We start from the raw sequence: 22,129 nt of genomic DNA, 5'->3' as shown, positions 1-22,129 counted from the left end.
GCAAACCCTGTCCCTCTTTCAAGACCAGGATCATGTGTCATGAAGGCCTGGGGACTAGGTGATCACCACTGAGGACACAGTCCCAGCAGAGACCACAGTTTTGCCAGGCTTAGAGCACTAGCCCTGAAGGCATAATGGAGCACCAGCAGGTAGGACAGCCGTGTCCAGGCTCTGCTCCACCCCCCGGGGAGGACACAGCCCCAAAGGAGGTCTCCTCTGGGACTACTGACCAGTGAAGTTCCCACCGATGACGTAGGGGATGACCCCTCCAGGCCATATTCTCTCTGTCCTCGAGGTTGTGGCTCTTCGGACGCGTGGAGAAAAGGTCTCAGCTCGGGCATCCGAGGTCCGGGGGCTGTGCAGGAGCATGGCATTGTCCTCGCCATCTGCAAGAGAGGCACGCTGCCATTTACTCTGCCTTTAGTTCCTTCTGTCCATCATGGTTAAGACTATACTATCCATGAATCCACAAAGAACATGTGTTCTAAAGGGGGTGTTCGGTCTGCTCGGGGTTTTGAACCCCTGGGTGTCAGGAAGGGTGCCGGGGCTACGACGGAAGCAGGCTGGCTTCCTGGAAGCCTTGCACACCCTGTGGGGCTCCATGGAAGCCAGAGAGAATCAAGCAGGGACCGAACAAGGCATCCTTTGGGATGGAGTCGAGTCAGGGATGCGCTCTCTTCTCTGGGAATATCAGAGGGGACTTACTGAGCCAATCTCCAGCCCTGACCAAATACCCATCAATGCTGCAAATGTGGAAAATCATTTGGCCAGTCTGACAAAGTGAACCAGCTTGCAATGGTTCAGATACTCTTTGCAAGATGAGCCTCTGGAAAAAGCAGCGCCTCATAAAATCCCCCAGCTCTTCCCGATCTCTTGGCACAGCTAGACCTTTAAGAGAGGGAGGTGGAAAAGAAGTGGAGGCCCTTTTAAGGTTCGGAGTCCACGGTGGGGCCCCGGAAATAGTAGAGACAGACAGGTGGGGTAGAATCGCTTGAACCTGTGGCGCCCTAATCATCAAATCCACGTTCATTTTGTCCATCACTCAGACAACATAAGCTTTTGTTTTCAGCCTACTTATGTAGATTCCCTCATTATTCTCACTTGGAACATTTTCTCTTCAGTTTCTGTATCTTTTCCCTCAAAATCAGCTTTTGATTTTTTTTATCCATTTCATTTTTTATTATTCATTAATTTTATTTCTTTTATTACTTCCTTCCATTTGCACTTATTTTATTCCAATCTTTCCTTTCTATCTTCTTTTCTTTTTTAAAAAACTGGAGATATAACTCACACACCGTAATAGACATTCTTTTAAAGTATACAATTTAGTGGTTTTTAGTATATTCACAAAGTTGTGCAACCATCAGCACTACAGAACTCCACAACATTTTCATCGCCCCAAAAAGAAACACATTAGCAGTCACTTCCCATTTCTAGCCCCTGCCCCAGTCCTTGGCCATTAGTCATCTACTTTCTGTTTCTGTGGATGTGCCTATTCTGGACATCTCACACAAATGGAATCAGCTGATATGTGGTATTTTGTGTCTGGCTTCTTTTCCTTAGCATGTTTTCAAGGTTCATTGGTATCATACCATGTATTAGTACATTATTATATTTTATGGCTGGATAATATTCCATTGCATGTATCTACCACATTTTGTTTATCCATTTCTCAGATGATGGACATTTGGGTTGTTTCTGCTTTTTGGCTATCACGAATAATACTAGTATGGGCACTAATGTATACATTTGTGTGTGAATATATGTTTCCTGTTCTCCTGGGTATGCACCACAGACTGGAATTGTTGGGTCATTCAAGAACTTTACATTTAACAACCTTTTGAAGAACTAGCAGGCTGCTCTCCAAAGCATCATTTACATTCCCATCAGCAATGCATCAGGGTTCCAATGTCTCCATATACTTGTCAACACTTGTTATTGTCAAGCTTGTTGATTATAGCCATCTTAATGGGTGAACTGGCATCTCAGTGTGCTTTTGATTTGCATTTTCCTAGTGACTACTGATGCTAAACATCTCTTTATGTTCTTATGAGTCATTTGCATATCTTCTTTGAAGAAATGTGTATTCAAATCCTCTGCCTATTTCTTAATTGGGTTGTCTTTTTACTGTTATAATTATTCTTTGTATATTCTGGACACCGGACCCTTATCAGACATATGACTTATAAATATTTTCTCTTATTCTGTAGGTTATCTTTTCATTTTTACAATAGTATCCTTGGAACCATAAAAGTTTTAAATTTTGATAAAGTCCAATTTATCCATTTTTGTTTCTTATGGTTTTTGTGCCATATTTTAGAAATTACAGCCTAATCCAACCTCACAGAGATTTATATCTATATTTATAACTATGTTATATCTATTTATATCTACAGTTCTATAGTTTTGGTGCTTATATTTAAGTCTTTAATCATTTTGAGTTAATTTTTATATATGGTGTGAGGTAGGGGTCTAGTTTTATTATTTTGCCTGTGAATATCTAGTGTTTCCAGCATCATTTGTTGAAAAGATTAGTTTTTCCCCTATAGAACTGTCTTGGCACTCTTGTAACAAATCAGTTAGCCATCCTCTTCTGGCTTCTTGAGTTGAACATTCGGCACATAATTTTCAATTTTTCTTATATTCTACTGTTGATATTTTTAGGCTAAAATTTCTCTGAGTTCCTCTTTAGCAGCATTCTATCATTTGACATGTATATATCAATGTTAGACATTGATATATTCTGTTAGCTCCATTTAGACTTTCTTCTTTGATCTTTTAGTTATTTAAAAGTGTGATTTTCAAAATTCCTAAATATTTGTTTCTCTGTGGGTGTTACTGATTTCTAACATTGCTTTGTGTTCCAAGGACCCATTCTCCACGGTGGGGGTCAGCAAACTTTTTCTGAAAAAGAACAATAGTAAATATTTGAAGTTTTGTAGTTAATACATTCTCTGTTGCAACCAACCAGCTCTGCCACTGTAGTGTGACAGCAGCCATAAACAATATGTAAATGATTGGGTATGGCTGTGTTCCAATAACAGCTTATTTGCAAAAACAGATGGTAGGTTGGATTTGGCCTCCTGGCTGTAGATGACTAGCCTATGCTCCAAGGTATCAATTCTTTGGTATTCTGAATCTTCGTTTGCAGCCCAGTATGTGATTGGTTTTTATAAATGTCCCAAATGTCCTTGGATAATGTGTATTCATTTCTATAATTGATGGTTAAAGGATGCTACATATGTTATTCACATATTCTACCTACAACTATTTTGGCTCCTTGGTGTATCAGTTACTGAGAAAAGTGCCTTAAACAACCCTGACAACTAACATTGTGGACTGCCATTTTCTCCTTTATTCTTAATTTCTGCTTTGCATTGTTCAAGGCTATGTTGTTTAAGTAATACAAGTGAAGGACTGTTAAATGTTCCCAGTTGAATTATTTAAATGTTCCCAATAAATTATTTCTTTCATCATTAATGACCCTCTTTATCTGTAACAGTGTTTATCCACAATAAGGATTATTTTGGCTGATATGAATATTACTATGTCAGTTAAAATTTGATTACTCTTTGCCTCATAGAGCTTTTTCCCACTCATTTATTTTTGATCTTTTTATGTAATTATGTTTTTTTAAATGAGTTATTCAACAGGCATTATTCTGTGAGTAAATTACATTTCCCACAATAATAACACAAACTTTGCAATGGTCTTATGGTTGAGTTTCAATTTTTTAATTATATATGAAATAGTTTTTGTAAATTGAAATTTTTATTGATATACTTATAGATTCACATGCAGTTGTAAGAAATAATAGAGAGATTTTGTGTACCCTGTACTCCATTTCTCCCAATAGTAACATTTTATAAAACTATAGTACAATATCACAACTGGGATATGGACATTACTGTACTCCACTGATTGCATTCAGATTTCCCCAGCATCATGTATACTTGTGTGTGTGTGTGTGTGTGTGTGTGTAGTTGTATGGAATTTTATCACATGTATTGGTTTGTTTACCACACTTTCAAGATACTGACCAGTTGCATTACCATAAGAATCCTTCATGTTGGCATTTTATAATCCTATCCACATCCTTGCCCCTCTCCTCTCTACATCCCTGCCCCTCTCCTCTCCTCCATCCCTAAACTCTCAACCACTAATCTGTTCTCCATTTAGAAAATTTTTCATTTGAAGAATATTACATAAGTGGAATTTAACAGTGTATCACCTTTGGGAATTGGCTTTTCTTATTTGGCACAATTCCTTGGAGATTCATCAGGGTTGTTTTATGTATCAATAGTTTCCTTCTATTGCTGAGTCATATTCCATGGTATTCAGGTACCACCACTTGTTTTAACCATTCACCTGCGAAAGGATATCTGGGCTGTTTCCTGGTATTACAAATAAAGCTGCTATGAACATTCATATACAAGATTTTGTGTGGAAATAAACTTTTATTTCTCTGAGATAAATATCCAAGAGTGGAATTGCTGGATTGGTAGTTGATGGTAAATGAGTTGATTTCTGGGTTCTGTATTGTGTTCCATTGAACTATGTGTTTATCCCTCTGCTAAGAGGACATGGTCTTGATTACTGCAGTTATATAGTAAGCCTTAGTAACTGGGAGAGGGATTACTCCCATTTTAGACTTCTTTTCTATGACTGTTTTAGTTATGTTTCCATATAGAGTCTATGGCTGTCCATATAGATTTTAGAATAAAGTTGTCTCTGCCTACAAAAAAAAACATGCTGGGATTTTGATAGGAATTACATTAAAACAATAGATCAGTTTGGAGATAACTTTATCTTTACCATACTCAGTCTTCCAATCCCTGGACATACTATGTCTCTGCATTCATGTAGGCCTTTCTTGATTTCTTTCATCAGTCTTGTGTGATTTTTAGTATATAAATATTGTACATGTTTTTTAAAAAATGTATAGGAATTTCATTTTCTTTGGGTACTTATAAATTGTATTGTGTTTTAAATTTTTATTTATGCATAATTATTCTTAGTATATAGAAATGTAAGCAATTTGGGGGTTTGGGCCTTGTATCTGCCATGCTAAATTCACTTACTAGTTCTAAGGTTGTTTTGTTTTGTTTTTGTTTTAAGATTTTATTTATTTATTTGACAGAGGTCACAGTAGGCAGAGAGGCAGGCAGAGAGAGAGAGAGGGAAGCAGGCTCCCTGCTTAGCAGAGAGCCCTATGCGGGACTCAATCCCAGGACCCTGAGATCATGACCTGAGCCAAAGGCAGTGGCTTAATCCACTGAGCCATCCAGGCGCCCTAAGTTTTGTTTTGTTTTGTTTTGTTTTTTTTGTTGTTGTTTTTTTAGATTCATTAGGATCATTTACATAGCAAACAAGTCATTTGGAAATAGAAACAGTTTTATTTTTTCCGTTCTGATTTTCATGCCTTTAATTTATTTTTCTTGTGTCAATGCAGTGTCTGTAACTTCCAAAACTATGTTGAATAAGAGTATGACAGCAGACGTCTTTGCCTTGTTCCTGGTTTTAGGGGAAGTAGTCAGTCTTTCACTATTAAGTAAGATGTAAGCTGTAGGTTTTTGCTTTGTTTTGTTTGTTTTTATTATTTTTTTAAAGATCTTATTTATTTGAAAGAGAGAGCAAGCGAAAGAGAACATAAGCAGACTACCCACTGAACAGGGAGTGTGGTGTGGAACTTGATTCCGGGACTCTGGGATCATGATGTGAGCTGAAGGCAGATGGTTAACCAACTGAGCCACCTAGGTGCCCAGCTATAGGTTTTAGGCAGATGCTCATTATCAAGTTAAGATTATTTCTCTCTATTCCTAACTTGCTGTGTTTTTATTATAAATGTTAGATTTTGTTAAATGCTTTTTTTTTTTTTTCATTTAAATGCTCAGTTGATGTGATCATGGGATTTTTCTTTTTTAGTTTATTGATATGGTAAGGTTACACTGATTGATTTTCAAATGTCAAACCAGCCTTGCATATCTGGAATAAATTCCACTTGATCATGGTGTATAATTATTTTTTACATGTGGATGGTTTTGATTTGATATTTTGTTGAGGATTTTTGCATATAATTATAATTACATTTTAAGTATATCTGTTATGAACACCAAATATCTACATTTTTTTCTTGTTGTTCAATCCAAGAATCTCTCTTTTAACAGGTGAATTATAGTTATTTTATAACTGACATACCTGGCATTATTTCCTTCCTCGTGTTTGTGTGTGCATTATTTGCTATTTTTTTTCTTTGCTTCTTTTGTTTCTCCTTGACTGCTTTTGTAGGAATAAGATATTTTCCGTATTTAGTTTTTATTTCCATTATCTCCTTTCTAGTCTTTAGCATTGATTCTAATTTTTAACATTCAAACTGGACTTAAGAAAGTACAAAGAATTCACAAACTACAAGATAGACCTGAAGAAATCAGAATCTCCATTCTCATTCTGAGAATACAAGGATCTCAAGGCATTTTAATTTACAAAGAGACCTTTTGCTGTTTCACATTACTGTTTACTTGCTTTTAAGACCCCAAATAAATTGCTATTTACCAATGATTTGTTTTTAAGACAGATTTATATCTGCCTTCATATTTACCATTTCCTTGCTTACTGCTACTTCTTGCATTCCAAATCTCCTTCCTAGAAATGCATTCTTTATTATTCTTTGATGATGACAATAAACTCTCAGTTTATTTTATCCTCAATCTATTTCATCTTCACTCAGTTTATTTTATCCACACTCTAGAAATTAAGTCTAGCTGGAAATGTACAAAATCCCAAGTTGACAGATGTTTTTCTTCAAAGACAGTATTCCAGTATACTTCAGTCTTCATTATTAACAACAGGAGATATCCTTATAGTTTGATGGTCATTCCTTCACCTGTTATCAGTCTTATCTTTTGTTCTGTTCTCCTTTTGTTTTTTGTCTTTCTCAGCATGATTATAATTGTCTAAATATGGATTTATATGAATTCTCTGCTTGAGACCCAGTACAATTCTTCCTTCAACCGTGGAAAATTCTAATTCCTCATCTGTTTGACCACTGCCTCTTCTTTCCCAGTATCCCTATGAAATTTATCTCATTTTCAAGAATTTCTACTGATTATGTGCTTAACAGTCTCACTTTACCCATTGTGTCTCTTTCCCTTCTTCCATATTTTCTTTGTCTCTCAATGGTGAAATTTGTGTGGTTTCCTCAGATCTATTTTCTACTTCACTAATTCTCTCTTCATTTGTGTTCAATATACTATCCAATTTCAGTTTCAACAATATATTTATCATTTCTAAAAGCCCTAATGGCTTCTAAATCTGTCAATTCTTTTTTCCTCTCTACTATAGTTTCAAATTCTTCCATTGGTTCCTTTGTTATATATACTTATTTACTCCTTTAGATTGTCCTATTATTCTTATATCTCTGGGTACCAATTCTCCAATTTATTGTCTCTGCTGATTCTCCTCAATGGATTAACTTTTTGTGTTCCTAATGTTTTTATTTAAATCTCATTTTTAGGGGAGATCATTCCTTTCTAAAAGAGCCCCATATGCCATCAATTATGACTGTGAGCCCATTTTTTTTTTTTTTTTTTTTTTTTTTTTTTTGGTGCTGTGGGGATTTTAGGGTCCTAGATCAGTTTTTATGTTATTTCTAAGTTTAGGGTTTCCATATTTAGGAAATGTAATTTGAGAACTTATACCAACATGGGGAACAGGATTTCAGATTCAGTTTCTCATAGATGATATATTTTTACCCACACTTAGAGCCTAGGAAAGAGAACAAGATTTCTTGCCACTCCTCTTAACCATTGGGCAGAATTTTTTTTTTTACTCTCTCTCTCTTTTTTAATGAGTATGAAGCCCTTTGAGGGTGTTCATTTTATGCTATATCTCGTGCTTCACATGGACCAAGGCCATCTCTCCTATATTTATAGGCATGAAGACACCAGCCCCCGTCCCCCAAATCTTAGCCCAATTTGAATGCCCTCTACACATTCTTGCCACCATCTGAAGCTTAATTCTGTGGATTTGTGTTCCCTCTTCTCTTCTAATCATGGAAATTTCTCTTTCTATCCTTTGTTCTTAACTCTGTATCTTTTATTTGGGATGTTGGGAAGGTTATATATTATTTTCAGCAGTTCTGTTTTTGTATGGGGGTTCCTACTAATTCAATTGGTCATACGAACAAGAAGCCTGTCATGTAATACCTTTTAAACATGAAAATAATTGTTTTACTGGTAAAATTTCTAGATCAGAAGTCATACACTTGCAACTTTTGGGATAAACCCAACCCACAGATGTGCTTTGGTTGGCCTGGACACTTTTGGCCCACAATATGGGTGTTTGTTTTTTTTTTTGGTTGTTGTTGTTGTTTTAATATCACTTTAGAAGCCAACTTTTACAAATCAAGGGATTTCACATCAGGATCCAGATTTTCTAGTTTTTCTTTAAAGACAGAAAGATGTGGCAACACTGGGCCCACGTTCCCTCCATCATTTACAACCCCTTTGAGTTCAGTAGTACCTGCTCACCATAGGTACAGCATATGTTGTCCTGGTTGTGGGAGCCTCTCCCCCACTTCCCATTGTCCTATATAGCCCACACACACCCCCGCCACATTACCTGCTGGGCCTTTGCAGCTATGCCAACACCAGACAACAAATTGCATCCAAATGCATTCAAATGTGAGTTGCCCCCATCGGCGGGGAAGCTCTCCAGGGAGGGCACCCATCCCGGCAGGCCTGCTCAGTACTCCAGGCACACCCAGAACAGCGCCTACTTGCTGGTAAGTACGCACTGCTTTTGCAGTCTGAATGAATTAATTAAAGAATGGAAGAGTTATTCTAAAAATAAACAGCCCAACAGTCCAAACAATTCCGTGGCGGAAACGCCTCCAAAATGTTGGCAGCCCTAAGGCCCTTAATGTTTAAACCCTGAGAATCATCATGTCTGAAGTAATCACAGGCAGCGATGTAGCAAGTGGAAGTTTATTATTCATTTCCCAGAGGGTTTTCAACAAGTCTCTTAATTTTCTTCTGCCGCCAACTCTCCTTTGGAGAATGGGCAGAAATAGTCCCCTAGTCGAGGGACCAGTGCTGAGACAGCCCATGTTTCTCAGACAAGCTGGGCTGCGTCCGCACGTGGGCCGCTCTGGCAAGGGCTGGGCTGCGGCCGAGTCAGCGTGGGAAAATCTGAAGTGCACCTGGAAGGAGACGGGGCTGTAATTTCCAGAGATGGGTTATTGAATGACAGCTTCCCCCTCGGTCCAGTGAGAAATTTAATTTGCCGAGGACTCAACACAGGAAGCATTTGCCGATTAAAAATATGTCTAAACAGATGTTCTGCTGAGCCTGGAAGAAGGATCTTAATGCAACTGTCATTATTGGATTTTCTTGGATTACTACTATCTGGAATCAGAGTCCACAGAGAAGGATGTAATTATTGATTATGGCCAAGAGTCCTACATTTGAAGAGGAGCTCAGGGGCATCTGAAAGGATTTAACACGCTGCGGGGGGAAGGCAGGGGGTGCTGGGGGATAAAGTCCATTTAAATTCTCTGGCTCGGGGAGCAGACCCTGTCCTCTGCGGCCACAGCTCTTCAAGGTTCCATCTCCAGCGGAAGGCACAGGCGTGTCATAAACAGAACCAGGCCCACCCCAGCCGTCTCAAGTGAGGCACTGGGAATTTTCCATGATTCGACTGGTCAGCCCCACACTGGGAGCAAACATCCTGAGAGTCCAGCCGTCCACAACACCCCCCACCCCAGGGTGGTGGGCAACATAGCAGCTGGCCTGCGAACCTGGAGAGGCTCCTCCTCCCTGAGGAGGCCCTCCATGAAAGTGGAGACTGAATTATTCCCCATGACAGTTTTCGAACCTGGCTGCACATGTGAATCGGCTGGGGAGCTTTTAAAAAATTCTGGTGTCCGCCCCCTACCCCGAGATTGCCACTCAATCAAACAAGAGTGGAATCCAGGCATGATAGTTTTTAAAGCTCCCAGGTAGTTCCAAAGCACAGGGACGTTTGAGAACCATAGATAAGGTTAAGAGCAGGGGATTGTTTAGGGTCTGAAGAGACTTAGGTTCAAGATAAATGCTGCCATTTGCTACTTGTGTGGCCTTGGATAAGGCACTCTTCTTGCCTTCGGAATCTTCCTTCCTGCCGCATGCTGGTGTTGTGGGCACTGAACCAGGTAATTAATGTCAAACGCCTGCCATGGTGAGGGTTCCAAGCGAGCTTCAGTAATCGCTAGCCAGGTCTGCATTTGGGGACGGGCTAGAAAGAATGCCTAAAATTAGGTTCAGTGGTAACACCCATTACTGACATTAGTGACATTCAGGGGTTTGCGTGCTGGGCAGTGCTTTGTAAGTGCCAACAGTGCAAACAAGATTCCACTGTGATTTCCTGCAGCACAAAGCCCTTAGGAACTGTTACTGGGAGTGAAAGGTCCATTCTCATCTATGAAGATGGTTCTGGAAATCGGGCTCTATCGTAACAGTCAACAGCTTCATTGGAGGAGCAGTTACACACTCCATTTCATTAATCCCATTAGCAGCCCTGAAATGCAGGCTGAGCGCTCATCTCCAGGGGAGGGAGACTCCTCGGACCAAACAGTCTGCCAGGGGGATGCTGAGTGAGCAATTCTCTGAGCCACCCCCCACCTCCCCGCCCTTCCCAGAGCTGGGAGCACAAATCCCTGCCGTCAGGGCTGAGGGGAGCCACATAATGCCAGGAAATAAGCCTGCTGCTGAAGCCAGGGGGCCATGGTGGGGAGGGGGGCTTCCCTCAGATCCTTTCTCCTGCTTGGGCGGTCTCTTTTTCTGGGGGTGTTGGGAGGGGGTCGGGTTGTGATGAAAGGGGAATCTGAGATTGACACAACTTGTCTTATCTTTAATTCAAACAAAACAAGCAGCACCCACGCTGGAGCCTGACAGGGCCCTGGAGAGATGGATCAGATGGAGGGATGGCTGGAGGGACAGGCTAGAACAGCCTACCTGCGGCTCACCTCTGAGGGTGCCAAGGGTCTCCTTCCCCATCAGGCTTGCCCGAGATGCTTAAAGATGTGTCTGTCTGCTGCTGCAATATGGTGTGGAGAAACTTGGCCTAGCCTTGACTCTCTTTCAAAAAAAACCGGGGTCACTGGACGGTCTGCAGACTAGGATTTAGCCCACTGTAGGGATGTGAGGCATGGTGGCTAGGGCAGTGCTTTCACTGTCCTCCTTAAAAAGCCCAAGGAGATCTCGTGTTTCTGTGCAGGTGCCAGGCACAAGGCAACCTACCAGAGGCGGCATGGTAATGAGCTGCGGCAGCCATATTCCTTCCAGTCTCCCTTAATTGTGTTTCTGTGCAGCTGCTGCACAGCTGTGGAATCCCAGTCCAGAGGTGGAGGGTGTCCTTCCAGGGCTGCATAACATTATTCTTGGAGGTGGAGGTAAAGAGGAAAAAGTGGAGAAGCTACAGTCACTGAGTACCTCTTAAATTCCAGACACCTGGCTATGCACTTTGCATAAATATTTCTAATTCTCTCCAAACCTCATGTGAATACTTACCTGAGGTCCTAACTACTAAGTGGCTAAGCTGAAGTACAAACCCACGTGCGTCTGATGGTCCAAGTTTATTTGGTTGGGTCATTTTACACCAACAAAGGAGGCAATACTACGAACCCTGACCCTGTCCATTGCTGGTGGGCAGGTAAGAGGCAGTGAGAGAAGGCTGGAGTTGGTCTCTAAGCATGGCCACAGCTCTCCTCTCCGTGAGCTCATGATGCTATTCGCATTAAGGGGTGGAATCTCTTTTCTTCCTCTTGAAGCTGAGCAGCCCTTTTGGCTTGTCTGACCAATAGACTATGGCAGAAGGAGCATTCTGGGTACTCTTGAGTTCAGGCCTTAAAGAGACTGGTGGCTTCTGGCTCTTCCCTCTGAGAAGCTAGCCGCCATATTGTAAAAAATGGCAAGTTAGACAGCTAGATGAAAACCCATGTGGCGAGAAGAGCCACATGGAGGCCCATGTGACTACAGCTTTTTTTTTGGACCACCCAGGCCAGCCCAGGCCAGCTGCTAGATGAATGCAGTCAAGTGAGTGACCCAGCTGATGTCAGCCAAAGAAACACCCCACGGAATCCAGTCAACCCACAGGATCGTGAAAGATAACAAATCACTGTCTGAAGTCACTAAGATTGGGAATGGTTTTAGGCAACGATAAATCACTTAGGAAGGAAAAATCAGGTGTGGCATCTACATTACTGCGGTGCTAGCAAACCCCTCTAGTTTCGGTCCCACCTCCTAGGCTCCATTGTCGGCACAACGTGATGGTCATCCGTGGCCAAATCAGAGTGCCATGGAGATTACGAGATGTCTGGGGAATCTGAGAAAGCACAAGTCAAAATACTTTGAAAAAGCAAAGCAGGAAACCACAGATTTTCAAGGAAGCCCTGCACACGGTCCCAGCAACATGCTATGAGAGGGAGAAACAAATGTACATTTGACAAAGGAGGGGGTGCGACGTGGGAGCTGATGGATCTGCCTTTGTCTGAAAGAGGCCAAACTGGTAAGTGGGGAGGATCAGCAACCCAACAGAAAAATGGGCAAAGACAGGAAGAGGCAGATCACAGAAGTGCACCCCTATGTCACTGGCAAAGGCAGGAAAAGAGGCTGGGAGTCAGCAGCAGGCAGGGAAATCCAAATTCAATAATAATAAACTCCTATTTACATTATCAAAAACAGAGAGCACGTAGTGCTGGAGAGGATGGGGTAAGAGGGGCACACTCACAAGTCACTCTGGAAATGTGAGCAGCTTTAAGCCCACTCCAGGAACACCTGTTAAAAACATCCCAAATGCGTAGGATTTAGGTTTGGGAACGTCTACTGTGGCATTGCTCGTGATGGCAAAAACTTGACAGGGAGTGAATGTTAATAGATAAGGGAACCATTGGCTCAATTATGGCCCATCCACGCCAGGAATATTTTGCAAAATATTCAGAAGAATAAACCGAAGCTATCACCAGTGCGTTATTCAGGGATTTTCCCATGACATACTGCTGAGTGAGAAAAGCAGGATTCATAAAAAGCACGTATCGAATAGGATCCCGTTTTGTAAAATGATGAAGCTTATATTTGCATGTGTGTTTACATCCCTACAGAAGTGTCTGTGTGAACACACGTGCATGGAGGAAAATACGAAGGGTGCCCACAGAACCATCGGCTGGGGTTACTTGGGGAAGGGCAGAGGAGCGAGATGTGGGGAAGAGAAGGAAGGAAGGTAGCCCAATTAAAGGGAAACGAATTTTAAAAAAAATTAAGAAAGGATATGATGGTACCGTTACATGTATGCATTTGTGTGAAATGATATATATGCATATGTATGTATAAAATACAAAATAGCATTCATTAAAGCGAAAACATAAAGCAAATAATGATTTCTACTTTATCCCTAAATAGGCATCCTTGAAAACAAGGATTCTGGCATGTAAAAATTATTCCTTTTGACAGGGCCAGTGGTGGGATGGATAACCCATCTGACTGTAGATCAGAAGATTCTAGAAATTATTTCTTTTGACACTGTGTGTCAACTCTACTTCAATAAACAAAATTTATTCCCTCTGCCCTGCATTTATTTTATGTAGAAGAAGCGTCATCGGCAGCAGCAAGCCCTGATTCCTGCAGGGTGCTGGCCAGACAGAAGCCCACCCAGCAGCTTCTCTCAGCCAGCATGGCTTCTGAGCGGGAAAAACTCCTCCACATGGAGATGCTTCCAGTGAGACGCCCTCCTCGCAATCCCGGGAAGGTGCACACGTGTGAGCGTCAGTATGTAGACAGACAGACTTCCAGGCAGGCACCTGCTGATGAGTGTCCCTGCCCACAGGCAGGCACAACCTCACCAGCCCCCTCCCCCAGCCTCTCACAAGGTCTCTGAGCTACACCTTCTCCACAGCTCCCATCCTAGCTTTATTTTCCCTCCTTGCCTCCCACGCCCACTTGTTCTTGTTCTTGTTCAGATGTCTAGTCCCCAAAGCCCCATGATCCCTCCTGTCAGCCCTTGGGGGTTGCAACTCACAAGCTAAGCAGCGGTGAGAAAGGTCAAAGCCAGACTGAAGACCATTCCGTCCCTAAGTAGCCAAACACCACCCTCAGCCAGTCCGTCCTCAACAAAAGGACACACTCCCCCGTGCCCAGAGACTTTGGTGCTCCTAGTCCACTAAGATAGCAAGTAAAAAGTGGAATAAGAGGTTCCCAAAGCTGGGGCACCTGGGTGGTTCAGTTGGTGAAGCATCTGCCATCCACTCAGGTCCTGATCTCAGAGTCCTGGGATCGAGCCCCGGATTGGACTCCCTGCTCAGCAGAGTCTGCTTTTCCCTCTCCTTCTGCCCCTCTGCCTGCTCATGCGCATGCTCTCTCTCGTTCACTCTCAAATAAAAAAAATTTTTAGACCACAGTTAACGTTAGGTTACGTACACCTCACAACAAAGGTAATCCGCTTGGTAGCTAAACACTTTAGACCACAGTTAACGTTAGGTTACGCACACCTCACAACAAAGGTAAAAAAAATTTTTAAGAGGTTTGCAAAGCCAGGGGCAGGGGGAAAAGGGGAGTGACTTCTTAGTGGCTGTGGGGTCTCCTTTGGGGTGATGAAAATTTTATGGAACAAAAATTTTTCTGGAATGAAATAGTGGGATGGTCATACAACACTGTGAATGCACTTAATGTCACTAAGTTATCCACATTAAAATGGTTAAAATGGAAATTTTATATTATGTGAAATTTATCACAGCTGAAATGGGAAAAAAAAAAATAAATAAGTAAAAGACCCAAAGGCCTGGGAGGGCCTGACATTACCCTTGCTAGCTTCCTCACTGCTGGTGTTGGCAGCTGTTGCATTCTCCCAGCCCTCAGATGGCTGTTCCTCCAGTCCACCTAAAGGAACGAGAAAGAAAAGTGAGGATGCATCAACCTTCTTTGTAGGAGCACCAGGAGCTCGGGAGCAAACTTGATCCCCTGGGGGATGACCAGGATCCCTGGCAGAGCAGGAAAGATTTGACAACACGGGTTGATTGAGAGCCCATCACGGGCGGGGCACCGTTCTAGATGCTAGGGCAGAAAAGAACCCGCTTTTTCATACCACGCACATAATTCACCAGTTAGAAATGTATTACTCTCCTCTGTCAGTTCAAGGGTACTTGGAGTCAAATATACAAAGTTAGGAGGCAAATCCCAAAGTCAACCTGGAAGTCAGCTTCCTTGCGCTTACCCCCATTAGGAAGCCCGCATCGCATGTAAACAGGACACCAGCTTCTGAATGCAGCGAGGAGCCTCAACACTGCTTTTAAATACGTGATGTGGTCAGCTACTGCCTTGGCTTAAGTAGGCATTTGGGTTTTCTCTTTGGGGTGAGTCTCATTTTAGAAATTGTTCTGTTGACTTTATATATCAGACTCTGCAAACACGGCCTCAGTCAAAGACAGGCATGCTTGTCTTTATTTGCGAGTAGCCCTTGTGTATAAACCTGGTTCACATCTGTCCCCACCAGGAAGGCGGTCAATCAGCCATGAGTGTTAGACCTATGGTGAGCTGGACCTGTGTGCGGTTCCAGGAGCCAGGGGACTCAGCAGTGAGCTAAGACAAGACAGATGGGTCAAATGGGCAGCGGGACGAGAAACGCAAGGTAAGAGAACAAAAGGACAAAGTCATTGTGGGTTCAGAAAATCTGAAGATTGGATGCAGGATAAGGTAGAGTGCTCAAAAGGGGCCTTCCCTGACCATGGACGCAGAGGTCTGGACCAGGACCAGGAAAGAATCTGGACTGGGAATTAGCTTGCCCCACAGAGGGGCTCATCGTGGTAGGCAAGGGGGAACCAGGCAGCGAGCCAGATCCACAGGGATATGAGGAATATAGTTGCATGCAGGGAAGCAGGGAGCCTGATGGATTAGATAAGAGGGACTGAGAGAGGTCCCCAGTGACTCCCACATTTGGGGGTTGAACAACTGGGTGGGCTGTGACACCAGGGAGCAGATCTGAGGACAGAGCCCATGTCCAGAAGAGACTATTGTACATATGAAACCACATCCAAGCACCTACAGTATAATCAATTTATACAAAAATAATTTCTTGCGTCTGTTTAGAAATCTGCAGCTCACGGAGCTGTTTCTCCCTCATTAAACATTCTGTGGCAGAGGGAGTGTAACCCCATTTTACAGAGGAGAAAATCAAGTCACAAAATGAGTGGCCCAGGGTCGTGCTCAGGACACCGTCTCCCGGTCAGAAGCCTGAGGATCTTCCCTGTGCTCCACAGCCCACAGGCTTCCAGCAATGCTCAAGGTAAGGTCCCAAACAGGTGACCCAATGACCTGGCCCGGCACAACCCTGGGAGCCGGCCCCGAGGCCCCTCAGCCGGACCTCCACCACACAGCCCGCCTCTTTCCCTCTCCTGCCGGCGACCCTGGCGGCGGACCAGGCGCGCGCTGACATTTTTGCGGGCCTTCATCCTGCTCGTTCTGTGGCCTCTCTGGCCAACTTGGAATCCGCTCACACACTCCCTGCAGCTGCCGGGGGGTTGGCTGCCAGCTCCGAGCCCTCTGGGTATTCTTCCAGCTGCGGTATCATTTCCTCTCAGGCTGAAGGTCAGGGGAAATCCCGATGGTGTGAAAATCACAGGCCGGCAGAGGAATGTGGCATGTGAGGAGCGAGGGGGAGCCTGAAGCCAGAGCTCCGGGACTAGCTCCGTCTCTGCTGCGTAACTGCGGCTAAGACCTTGGGCGTTTGTATTTTTCATCTGTCAAATGGGCAGTTTGTTTTGAAGACCAAATGAGGTAATGGGTTTGTTTAGGCACTAACTCATTCAACAAATATTTATCCAACACCTGCTACAGGCCAGATGCTGTTTCTGCTGCTCAGGATACAACACAGAACAAACTCTACCCTGACCTCATGGAAATTATATTCTGATGGAAGGGAGGGGAGAAAACAATAAGCAAATAGGCGACTAAATATTTAAGTCAGTTGCTGAGAGGCGCTACAAAGAAAATAAATGAGGGTGAGGGGGAAAAGGGGAAGTCTAGGGTTAAGGGGTTGCTGTTTCGTGGGAGACGGAAAAGCAGAAACCTGGAGAGTGTGAAGGAGAGAGTCTACCAAAGACTGGGGAAGAACATTTCAAACTGGGAAAAACAAGGGGTGCAAAGGCCCTGGGGTGGGAGTGCGGGCTTGGTGGTAGGGAGGAGGTATGACTGGAATGGAGCAGATGAGAGAGACAGTAGTAGGTAGTGTGGCCAGAGGGCAGTGGAGAGTCTGGAGGGTTGGCTTGTGTGGTGCCATTTCCAGGATTTGGCTTTTATTCCGAGGGATCCAGGCGGGAGCCAGAGAACACGAGAGGGCTCTGGAACGGCACCAGTTTGAATGTGACCAGGGTTACTAGCAGTGGACAGGAGAGGACTCAGAGGCTGGCTTTCGGAAGGAAACTCCACACAGCAGCAGCCCCGCAGAGAAGGTCGGTCAGTTTAGATGTGCTTGGCCCCTGAGAAAGGGGTGGAGGGAGGCGAAGGAACGAAAGCTGAAGGACCCCTGGGCACAGCCTGGGTTTAGGGTTAGCTGTAGGCTGTGGCAGAGGAGGGCCGGGGTGGAGGACTTCTGACCCACTCGGCCCCCTGGTGCTCAGAGCTATAAAAGGAGCTCGAGCTCTGATGTTGAGGCAAGAACGGGCCCCTTAGTAGCTAGAGGGGGGAAAGGATCGGTGTTTACCAAGTCCAGTGATGGAGCCGAACACGCACTAAGAATAGGGCTAAATGCCCTCGTTGTATTGTGTTTAATGATTGTCGCCTCACAAAGACACAATGACAAAACAGCCATAACCATCCGCATTTTCCAGGGAGGACACAAGGCTCCAAAAGGTGAATCGACTTGCCTGTCTCGAGGGAACAGAGATGGTTAGCAAGGGAGATGGATGAAGGCGGGGGTGGGGGGTGTCTTATCCGACTCTCCAAATCTTTACTCCTTCCACTCAGCTTCGGGACCAGAAAGAACAAGTGCGGTGCCAGGGTCGCTCTCCCTGATGAAACCCTTCCTGAGGCTCCCCACTGCCCTTGGGATGAGTTCTAATTCCTTGGGGCCTCTCCTGCCTGGTGCCCTGGGGCTTCCTGCTACTTCCCTGCTGTCCTATTCAGCCACCCATTCTCACCTATAGCACCTTCATTTCTATTTTCCTCAGCCACACCCACCTCTCCGCTGGCCGGATCCTAGTGGTGCTTTAAATTTCCGCAGGGACACCACTTCCTCTAAGACACTGTCCCACAGTTCCTCCCAGGTTAGCAGCACTCTGTGTGCTCGTGCAGGGCTCGGGCTGATTCACGTCCCAAACCGCAAGGTGTGGACCTCTCCTGTCCATTCTAGTTTTTAGCATCTTGATGAAAGGGCCCTTGTCTTGTCCAACAATGAACACTGCGCCCGGCAGATAGCAGACACTCAGTAAAATACGGGATGGACGGATGAATGGACTGATGGACGGATGGACGAGTCAGGTAGACAGTTCTTAAAAAGATAACTCAATCTTTTCTAACTCAGCCTAACAGATGGAACAAATGGTTTTCATCAGCTTTTATGGAGAAAGGGAAGCAGATATTCTTGGGACAATGGTTCTCAACCTTCACTGCAATTTGGGATCACCTGGGAAGCTTTTTAGACAAACCAGCCCGGAGACCGGGACCCACCCATTCAGAGGTTCTTATTGAATCAGTCTGGGCCTGGGCTGGGCCTCAGGATTTTCAAAAGCTCCTGAGGGGAGTCTAAGGTACAGCCAAGCTTGTGATTCTCGACTCAGAGAACCTGTAAGAGGAAGCCTTATCTTAAATTTTCTTACAACTAAACTCTTCCTTCCCAAGCTCCCCAGGAATGAAGATGTGGAGCTGGAAACACATCAAACACTAAACAACAACAACAACAACAACAAAACTCCTTTCTCACATCTGTATCAATGAAAAATGTTGCTCTCTTCCAGTAAAAGCTAGCAAGTGAGTAAGGCAGGTGTGACAGTGGCTGGAACAGCAGCCCCAGGCACCATGGAACAGGAAGAAAAATATAGCCTGCCCGAGACAAAGATTGGGGACAAGGGCGGAGGGAGCATATTTCAGGGTGTGGGGCTATATTTTTCCTTGGGTGTAACTGCAAGACAAAAAATATTTGAAAAAAAAAATACATATATACGCCCGTATTTGATCTTTGGTTAATTACTCTTCGGTGAGAGGATATGCAGAGACCTTGTAGATTTCATTAGTCACAGGGGCTTATTCAAACGTCTCCTTTGCATAAGAAACCCAGGCTTACAGCTGGTCTCTGGGAAAGAATGCCCTCCAGGCCTTGAAAAGAGAGCTACAGGGCTGTTCACGCTCTCACTGAAACACAGCAGAGGTCAACGGCCCGTGATGCATGGGGCCAGGCTGAAATGTTTCTATCCAGCATTTGCAATTCAATCCCACAGTTTCCTTTATAGAACAATTCACTAAATTCAGAGTTGTTCTTTTTTCTAATTCACCATATAATTCACCTCCCAAGTTCAATTAAGAAGCAATCTGTTAGCAACTTTGGGAGCAAGCTGCTTTTCTTTGGGAAAGCCCAATTTTCTTCCGCTCCCAACAAAAAGTAGCTTAATTATATGCATCATACGAGACATTGATGTATATACAACACTCCTCCACCATAATTAATGAAATATTAACTATATACATCCAAAGACATCTAGGCAAAAAGAGATGGGCTCTTCCAAAGCCCAGGAGGACAGAGCCTTGTCCCAAATATCAATACTGATCATTTGAATATATGTTCATGCATAATGACTATGAATTAATATTCATTAATATGGTTTTATAGACAAAACTTGATATCAGTTATTCCTTCTATCCCTCATTCATAGAATCTAACATTACGTAGTCCTTGCTTTTCTTAAACACAAGAATAACTATGATTTAAAAAATTTTTTTATTTTTTATTAACATATAATGTATTATTAGCCCAGGGGTACAGGTCTGTGAATCGCCAGGTTTACACACTTCACAGCACTCACCATAGCACACACCTTCCCCAATGTCCATAACCCAAACCACCTTCTCCCTACCCACCTCCCCCCAGCAAACCTCAGTTTGTTTTGTGAGATTAAGAATCTCTTATGGTTTGTCTCCCTCCCTATCCCATCTTGTTTCATTTTTTTCCTTCCCTAACCCCCAAACCCCCCACGTTGCCTCTCAAATTCTTCATATCAGGTAGATCATATGATAATTGTCTTTCTCTGATTGACTTATTTCGCTCAGCATAATATCCTCTAGTTCCATCCAGGTCGTTGCAAATGGCAAGATTTCATTTCTTTTGATGGCTGCATAGTATTCCATTGTATATATATATACCACCTCTTCTTTATCCATTCATCTGTTGATGGACATCTAGATTCTTTCCATAGTTTGGCTATTGTGGACATTGCTGCTATAAACATTCGGGTGCATGTGCCCCTTCGGATCACTATATTTGTATCTTTAGGGTAAATACCCAGTAGTGCAATTGCTGGCTCATAGAGTAGCTCTATTTTCAACTTTCTGAGGAACCTCTATGCTGAATAACTACCATTTTTAAAGTGTTGATTATTTTCAGGTACTATACAGACGTAAATCAATTTAATCCTCAAGCCAACCCTTTGAGGTAGGTATCATTCCCATTTAACATGCAGGGTAACTGAGGCTTAGGGTAGTTAAGATATCATTGGACACACACAGCCATTGGGTAGAAAGGTTGAGATTCTCTCCAGACAGTCTGGTGTCAAATGCTTTAATATACATTACACACTGAAGTAACCCTGCCAGGCAACCTATACTCTCCATTTACTGACTTTTATTTCGTTTAAAAAAAAAAAAAATTATTTGAGAGAGAATGTGAGCTAAAGAACACAAACAGGGGTAGCAGCAGAGGGAAAGGGAGAAGCAGATTCCCCACTTAGAAGGGAGCCTGACATGGGGTTTGATCTCAGGACCCCAGGATCACGACAGGAGCCAAGGCAGATGCTTAACTGACTGAGCCACCTGGGCATCCCCTCCATTTACTCACTTTTAATACACCTGTATTTACAGCTATGACGCACCAGAGGTGGGTAAATCTATCATGAAACTGCTTTGCTTTACTCTAATAATAATAATTTTAAAATCTCTAGCACAAGATCCTAAAAATCGCTTTATTACTAGTCTCTTCAATAAATCCTGGTTGAGGGTCTGCTTTGGGCCGCACGGGGCTGGGCTCCTAAAGACAGGACAACCAGGGCATGCCTTTATGGGGCCTTCATGGTTCTCGTGCAAAGCATAAAAATCAACAATAAACAATGACATCATTCCACAGAGGGATGAAGCACTTTGAAGAAATCAGAACAGTTTTATGAAAGAGCAATGGGGGATGAGAGCCCAGGGATGGCATTTGAGCTGAGACCCAGACTCTCCTCCATCTGGGGAGAGCACTCCAGCGAAAAAACAAAACCAAAACACAACCAAAGCAGAAACTAGCAAACAAAAATCCAGCAAGTAAAACTGAGTCTTGCTGGCTGGAGCCAGGGCTGAGAGCAGGCAGCATGGCAGGAGGGCCTGAGGAATGCATGGCCAGCTCCTGTAAGCCTTTCTGATCCTCACAACCATGCCTTAAACGGTCTTAATTTGCCATGCCCTTTGGTCAGATGTAATATGCACAGCAATCCCATGAGTAAGTAACATTATTCCTCTTTTACAGAAGAGAAAACAGAGGGTCAGCAGTAAGTTGTTGGAGGTCACCCAGCGGCTAAGTGATGGGATCTGCATTACTGGTCTGGCCCATCTGACTCCAGAACCCGTGTTCCTCTGCCCTCTAGCCCACACCTGTGTGAATGTGGTCTGAGTGAACATCTCAGGCCAGGCTGACAGATGACATAGCTGCCTACCTCCGTCAGTATAAGAAACACCTGCTCGGCGGAGGTTTTCATTATTCATTAGATTAAAAAAGGGGGGTGCCAAGACCCCTTAACAGGTTGATTTGGGAATGAACTAGTCAACCAACCACTATGGTAATCAATGTGCAATCCTCAGCAATTTGGTGCCAAGTAAATTTTATATCTATGCCAGATTTCAAATGCTACAGAAGGGAAAGGGAA

General features: G+C 43.5%; 1 protein-coding gene across 1 annotated transcript in view; it reads right to left on the bottom strand.

Moving 5' to 3' along the window:
• The window catches only part of TLL2 (tolloid like 2), a 121,442-nt gene that overhangs the window by 57,599 nt on the left and 41,714 nt on the right, over positions 1-22,129 (bottom strand). The window contains exons 3-4 of the mRNA XM_045068820.1: positions 14,829-14,906; positions 231-386 (exon numbers count right to left, since the gene is read on the bottom strand). Coding sequence (XP_044924755.1) covers positions 231-386; positions 14,829-14,906 — 234 coding nt within the window. The remainder of the gene's footprint in view (positions 1-230; positions 387-14,828; positions 14,907-22,129) is intronic.

This window comes from Mustela putorius, unplaced genomic scaffold, assembly GCF_011764305.1.
Source record: "Mustela putorius furo isolate JIRA1106 unplaced genomic scaffold, ASM1176430v1.1 tig00003909_pilon_pilon_pilon, whole genome shotgun sequence".
Taxonomy (NCBI): Eukaryota; Metazoa; Chordata; class Mammalia; order Carnivora; family Mustelidae; genus Mustela; species Mustela putorius.
This window is presented reverse-complemented; position numbering and strand designations above follow the sequence as displayed.